The sequence below is a fragment of the Palaemon carinicauda genome, chromosome 30, assembly GCF_036898095.1.
Source record: "Palaemon carinicauda isolate YSFRI2023 chromosome 30, ASM3689809v2, whole genome shotgun sequence".
NCBI classification, from domain to species: domain Eukaryota; kingdom Metazoa; phylum Arthropoda; class Malacostraca; order Decapoda; family Palaemonidae; genus Palaemon; species Palaemon carinicauda.
Window position 1 is genome coordinate 56,294,211 of NC_090754.1, and position 7,500 is coordinate 56,301,710.

The 7,500-nt window shown below is 33.4% G+C and overlaps 1 protein-coding gene across 1 annotated transcript in view; it reads right to left on the reverse strand.

Moving 5' to 3' along the window:
- Positions 1-416: 416 nt before the first annotated feature.
- Positions 417-7,500, reverse strand: part of LOC137623785 (four-domain proteases inhibitor-like) — a 7,590-nt gene continuing 506 nt past the window's right edge. The window contains exons 2-6 of the mRNA XM_068354599.1: positions 7,090-7,195; positions 4,567-4,716; positions 2,177-2,338; positions 1,663-1,824; positions 417-555 (exon numbers count right to left, since the gene is read on the reverse strand). Of these exons, the coding sequence (XP_068210700.1) occupies positions 512-555; positions 1,663-1,824; positions 2,177-2,338; positions 4,567-4,716; positions 7,090-7,165 (594 nt within the window). The 5' untranslated portion in view covers positions 7,166-7,195 and the 3' untranslated portion in view covers positions 417-511. The remainder of the gene's footprint in view (positions 556-1,662; positions 1,825-2,176; positions 2,339-4,566; positions 4,717-7,089; positions 7,196-7,500) is intronic.

Genomic DNA, 7,500 nt, shown 5'->3' on the forward strand with positions numbered 1-7,500 from the left:
CTAAATTTCATTGCAGTAATTTAATACATTTTACCTAAATTCAACTTGCAATATTATTGCAGTAATTTAATATATCTTACCTAGATTTGATTTGAAATTTCATTGTAGTAATTTAATTCTTATATAAATTCAATTGCAGTGATTTGATATATCTTACCTAAATTCAATTTGCAATTTCATTGCAGTAATTTAATACATCTTACCTAAATTCAATATGCAATTTCATTGCAGTAATTAATTACATCTTATATAAATTTCATTGCAGGGATTCAATAAATCTTACCTAAATTTCATTTGCAAGTTCATTGCAATTTACCCAACAAAGTTTCATGATATTTAAGAACAATCGAATCAACACTTTGAATGAACACTAGTTCAAAGTAAAATAAGTTTATGGACTCTCATAATACATTTAAAAAGAAACTTGAATTGAAACACTGAGATGGAAGAACTGTTCCAATACTCCAGATCTCCAGATGAGAAGAACTTGCTTGATTGATATCTTGGTCTTTTAAAACGGCATCCACCGATTGTGATTATTCCCAAACGATTGTCCTGTGGAGAGATATAAAATAGTTTAGATATTTTCGTATTTCAATTTGAATATGCTTTAGCAGAAATAACTTCAAAGTAATTCAGAATGTTAGATAAAGAATGGATTTAAATGTTGAGATTTTTAGAATTAACAAATAGATGTGTATGAAGAGAGTGAGAAAGGAGTTAGGCAGGGAGACCCTTTCTCTCCTAAATTATTCACAGCATACCTAGAAGTAGTTATGAATTTAGATTGGGAAAATGTAGGAATTTACATTTATAGGGAGTACCTTAACCACTTAAGATTTGCAGATTTCATAATTCTGTTTAGTAAATTATTGGGGGAAATATAAAATATGATATACATACATACACAGACACAGACACACACACACACACACACACATATATATATATATATATATATATATATATATATATATATATATATATATATATATGTGTGTGTGTGTGTGTGCGTGTGTGTGTGTGTGTTTGCTAATGTATGTATATATGTATTTAAGCCAATTCCCTTAATAACTGTCAATGCAACAGTTCCATATCAGCTGCTTCACACAACTACTTTTGCATCTTGGTGTCTGAAACCTTTTCTTTTAAATACCTCTTTTCTTTCACAATCCTAACCTTCCTAGGTTCTCTCTTTTTCCTTTATCTTGCACTTCTGAATCTATTTTTTCATTGTCTCCATATGACCAAACCATTTAAAAAGAAACCGGTTACTATCTTTTGTAGAATCAGCCTCAGGAAATGCAAATACGAGAGAAGTTAGCCACTATGTTCATGAGTATTTGCTGGAATATCATATATTACTAATGATTAAAACCTATTTACTAATATCTATTCATAAGACACTTTCTATTTAAATTCATTCAAGGAACTTCATAAGTACTAATAAGATATCTTCTTTCATGTCACCCGACTATTACATTCAAATCACCTAGCACGGCTACCCTCTCATGCTTTTATAACTTTTCCATTCCTGAACCATTTACACTTTACATTACCACTTGAAATAACACATTTTTGCTTAAACCTGCCTTCAGATTCTTCTTCATACTATAGAAAACAAATAAAAATATTCTAAGAAACATCTTTTGAGCTACGTACCACACCGTTTGTGGGCAATTTTTGTAAGGTACGGATTGTAGCAAGCGGCATCTTCAAATAGACACAGATTTGCATACGTAGATCCATCACTTCCACAGACTGGGTCATACTTCATGGGGCAGATTTGAGCCGGTTTACAAAGAGGATTTCTTGGTGGTGGTGCTATGGGAAAAAAACTTTATTTCATGTTTATTATCATCTTCATTTATAACAATAGGCAGATTCATGTCAGAATTTATAGCTAGAATATGAAGTGTTATTGATAGAGAAGATACGTAGCCTCTCTTCAGTTAGTGAGAAAGTGTAAAAAGTCCTGGTTCACAATATTAGTTTCTTTCTTGATGAATCATTAAGGTAAACTATACTTCGGACCCATGATCCAATGGTTATATTGTAGTTTTTTTTCTTTAGTCTTTACTCTAAGATTAGCTCAAAACAAAGCTATCAAACTGATCAAGGCAACTTTCCAAAATACCAATATAGCATAATATGCTTAAGACTTGAAATTACTAACCGCAAGCCCCTTCATGAGCTACTTTGAGGTCTGGTATGACGCAGGCTGCCATTGATAAGCTGCAGGCGTTATCGTAAGTACGTCCGTCACTACCACAAAGCGGTGGGAAGAAGGGAGGGCATATAGCATACGGCCTGCAGAGTGGATTCACAGGAGCTTCACCTGCGGAAGAAACACACACTATTTGATATACGTTCGCATATTGTACAGTCTAATTCAAAAGTCAGGGGACGGTGTCCAATGTCAGTGAGTCTGACGCGCCCTCTACACTAGGAATGTATTGGTCACAACTCATCTTGCCAATGGACTTATTAAGAGACTTTAGACACTGGATATGGAATAAGTGTATCCGTCACTGATACAAAGCAGTGTTAAGGGAATTGGGGAGGAGTGTTCACACTCAATATGGCCTGTAGAGCAGGGAGCTTAACCTTGGAAAGTAATATGCCCTATTAGATATACGTAGCATATTGTACAATCCAATTCAAAAGTCGGGACGGTGTCCAATGTCAGTGAGTCTGATGCGCACTCTACACTAGGAACCTATTGGTCTCAACAATTCTTCTCGTCAATGGACATATCAAGGGACTATAGATACTGAATTAAAGTGATTTTTTTGATTTTATAAAGTATGACCTAAAACAGATATTTCATGGTCTTCGTACCCAAGTTGACTAAGTCGTACTTTACAATTACTTACATCCGTAAGTTCAAAACTTGGTGGAACAGGGAGATTCTTCATTTGGATTTGAGGTTTACAGAGCAAATCCTATCATAGTAATCTGAGAAAATGGACCAGTTAATAGATCTGCTGGACGAGATACGAGATCCGAGACCCGCTCTATCTCGATAGCATCTTGTTAGGGTATAGAATCTCGCCAACCTCCTGAGCTAGGGATGTTTGGCTTTTGGGGGAACCTTTAGATCTACCTGCTGAGTCATCAGCAGCCTGGCCCTACATGGTTACAGCTTAATTCGACCAAGGGAATAACTACTACACAGTAATTGTTAAGTGGCTACTCTCCTCTTGGTAAGGGTAGAAGAGACACTTTAGCTATGGTAAGCAGCTCTTCTAGGAGAAGGACGCTCCAAAATCAAACCATTGTTCTACAGTCTTGAGTAGTGCCATAGCCTCTGTACCATAGTTTTCCACTGTCTTGGGTTAGAGTTCTCTTGCTTGAGTGTACACTCGGTCACACTCTTCTATCTAATTTCTCTTCCTCTTGTTATGTTGAAGTTTTTATAATTTATATAGGAAATAGTTATTTTAAAGTTTTTATTGTTCTTGAAATATTTTTCCTCATTTCCTTTTCTCACTGGAACGTTTTCCTTGTTGGGGCCCCCGAGCTTATAGCATCCTGCTTTTCCAATTAGGGTTATACCTTAGCATGTAATAATAATAATAATAATAATAATAATAATAATAATAATAATAATAATAATGATAATAATAGTAATAATAATGTGGGGTACTTTGATGCTAATTATATGTATATATGGTCAGTCTCTAATCTCTAGGGTATTATCCTACATAAGGGATTGTCACTCTGCCATACTTGAGCGACCTATCATATGAAAGGTACTTTACTCACCGCACGTTCCTTGGTGAATTATCTCGAGACCTATAGATCTACCTGCTGAGTCATCAGCAACCTGGCCCTACATTGTTACAGCTTAATTCCCCCAAGGGATTAACTACTACAATGTAATTGTTCAGTGGCTACTTTCCTCTTGGTAAGGGTAGAAGAGACTCTAGCTATGGTAAGCAGCTCTTCTAGGAGAAAGATACTCAAAAATCAAACCATTGTTCTCTAGTCTTGGGTAGTGCCATAGCCACTGCCTTGAGTTAGAGTTCTCTTGCTTGACGGTACACTCGGGCACACTATTCTATCTAGTTTTTCTTCCTCTTGTTTTGTTGAAGTTTTTATAGTTTATATAGGAAATATTTATTATAATGTTGTTACTGTTTTTATAATATTTTATTTATCCTTATTTCCTTTCGTCATTGGGCTGTTTTCCCTGTTGGGGCCCCTGGGCTTATAGCATCCTGCTTTTCCAATTAGGGTTATAGCTTAATATGTAATAATGATAATAATAATAATAATAATAATAAATTATAATAATAATAATAATAATAATAATAATAATAATAATAATAATAATTCATAATTCATAATTAATAATAATAATAATAATAATAATAATAATAATAATTAATAATGATAATAATAATAATAATAATAATAATAATAATAATAATAATATGGGGTACTTTGATGCTAATTATATGTATATATGGTCAGTCTCTAATCTCTAGGGTGTTATCCTACTATGGGACTGTCACTGTGCCATACATAAGCGGCCTATCATATGAAAGGTACTTTACTCACCGCACGTTCCTTGGTGAATTATCTCGAGTCCCGGTATGTTACAGGCGGCGTTGTAAAAGAAACACTTGTTGTCGTATGTTTCTCCATCGCTGGCACAAATTGGGGCATAGATTGGAGGACAGGTTCGGGATGGTCTGCAGAGGGATTTCCCTGGTTTTTTTGAGTGAGAGAGAAAGGATTAAATTGGTATTTTCTGTTTTTCAGGTATATTTTTATCAGAACATCTATAAAAGGGGTGCTCTTAAAATATGTCTTTAGTTTTTCAAGCATATTTTTATCAGAACTTTTATAAAATGGGTGCTCTTAAAATATGTCTTTAGTCTTTCTAGTATATTTTTTATGAGAATATCCATAAAGGGGGTACTCTTAAAATATGTCTTTAGTTTTTCAAGTATATTTTTATTAAAATATCCATAAAAGGGGGGCTCTTAAAATATGTCTTTACTTTTTCAAGTATATTTTTATCAGAACTTCCATAAAAGGGGTACTCTTAAAATATGTCTTTAGTTTATCAAGCATATTTTTATCAGAAAATCTATAAAAAGGGTGCTCTTAAAATATATCTTTAGTTTTTCAGGTATATTTTTATCAGAAATATCCATAAAAGGGGTGCTCTTAAAATATGTTTTTAGTTTTTCAAGTATATTTTTATCAGAAAATCTATAAAAAAGGTGCTTAAAATATGTCTTTAGTTTTTCAGGTATATTTTTTATCAGAATATCCATTAAATGGGTGCTACTAAAATATGTCTTTAGTTTTTCAGGTATATTTTTATCAGAAATATCCTTAAAAGGGGTGCTATTAAAGTATGTCTTTAGTTTTTCAAGTATATTTTTATCAGAATATCTATAAAAGGGATGCTCTTAAAGTATGTCTTTAGTTTTTCAAGTATATTTTTATCAGAATATCCATAAAAGGGATGCTCTTAAAATATGTCTTTAGTTTTTCAGGTATATTTTTATCAGAAATATCCATAAAAGTGGTGCTTTTAAAATATGTCTTTAGTTTTTCAAGTATATTTTTATCAGAATATCCATAAAAGGGGTGCTCTTAAAATAAGTTTTTAGTTTTTCAAGCATATTTTTAGCAGAACTTCTATAAAAGGGATGCTCTTGAAATATACTGCTGTGGGATGTATCATTGTTGATTATTTGCTCTCTCTCTCTCTCTCTCTCTCTCTCTCTCTCTCTCTCTCTCTCTCTCTCTCTCTCTCTCTCTCTCTAATAATGATCCCTTTCTTAGACACTTGAAACAGGAATCCAATGATTTCAAATACGTTCAAGAAGATACAGCGGTAATTTCCGGAAATTTTTTTTTTTTTTTTTTTTTTTGGTTCTTTGGATTTCGTATTAATATTTTTGCTGCTGGGAAATTACTTAGCAGATAATGAAGATTGTCTTTGGTAATTAATAAAGTATGCAAAAATTACTCCTGGAAATTACCATGATGTCTCCCGTAACTTAATCAAATTGATTGAATTTCTGTGTCGAAGTATTTCCAAGAGAGAGAGAGAGAGAGAGAGAGAGAGAGAGAGAGAGAGAGATTGACTTGATTGGATTTCTGTGTCGAAGCATTTTCGAAGAAGATTATCATCTGAATGTTAATTTTGAGAGAGAGAGAGAGAGAGAGAGAGAGAGAGAGAGAGAGAGATTGACTTGATTAGATTTCTGTGTCGAAGCATTTTCGAAGAAGATTATCATCTGAATGTTAATTTTGAGAGAGAGAGAGAGAGAGAGAGAGAGAGAGAGAGAGAGAGAGAGAGAGAGAGAGATTGACTTGATCGGATTTCTGTGTCGAAGTATTTTCGAGGGAGATTATTATCCGAGTGTTAATACTCATAGAGAGAGAGAGAGAGAGAGAGAGAGAGAGAGAGAGAGAGAGAGTTGCAAGGATTTTGTATGTCTCAAAGACTTCTTAGTCCATTGAGTGTACACTCGGGCACACTATTCTATCTAATTTCTCTTGTTTTGTTAATGTTTTTATAGTTTTTATAGGAAATATTTATTTTAATGTTACTGTTCTTAAGATATCTAATTTTTTCCTTGTTTCCTTTCCTCACTGGGCTATTTTCCCTGTTGGAGCCCCTGGGCTTATAGCATCCTGCTTGCCCAACTAGGGTTGTAGCTTTACAAGTAATAAAAATAATAATAATAATAATAATAATAATAATAATAATAATAATAATAATAATAATAGAGGAGACTCCATTTGCTCTTGGGTAGAGCGATTTGGTTTGAACGTTTGGAGAGTTTTTATGATCTTGTCTAACTTATTTATGCACTTATTTACTGTTTACTACATCAGCTGGAAGTCTGTTATTTGTATTTACTCTGTACTGAGAGAGAGAGAGAGAGAGAGAGAGAGAGAGAGAGAGAGAGAGAGAGACATTACTCAAAATAGTTTAAAGTGGAGTCCCAAGGCTTTCACAATTGTACATTTTAGGAATCATTTCAGGTTTGGTCTCCACAAGAGTTTAAGTTTCATTATAACATGTGAATTTGAGTTTTATTGATATGAACTTACCCATTGATTTATTTTCGGTCACTGCATCAGTTATAGCAAGTAGGGCAACGCCAAGGACAACCAATGCCAGCCTCATCTCGTCCCTCAAAGTCAGCTGTTCTTACGTCTGCCAAAAAAAAAAAAAAAAAATCATAGAATATTATTTCTTAAAGACCAGAGTCAGTTTTTTATGACTTATAAATCAAGGTCTGGTTTGACTAGTGCTTAGATGAAAGTAGTTTTTATGATTCTATAAAGCTGATTTTCAGATGGAGTTACGGTGTTTGTGACGTGCGGAGAGAGAGAGAGAGAGAGAGAGAGAGAGAGAGAGAGAGAGAGAGAGAGAGAGATATGAAGGATACAGTTACGATTTCCAATTACAGATATATAGTATATATATATATATATATGTATGTATATATATATATATAT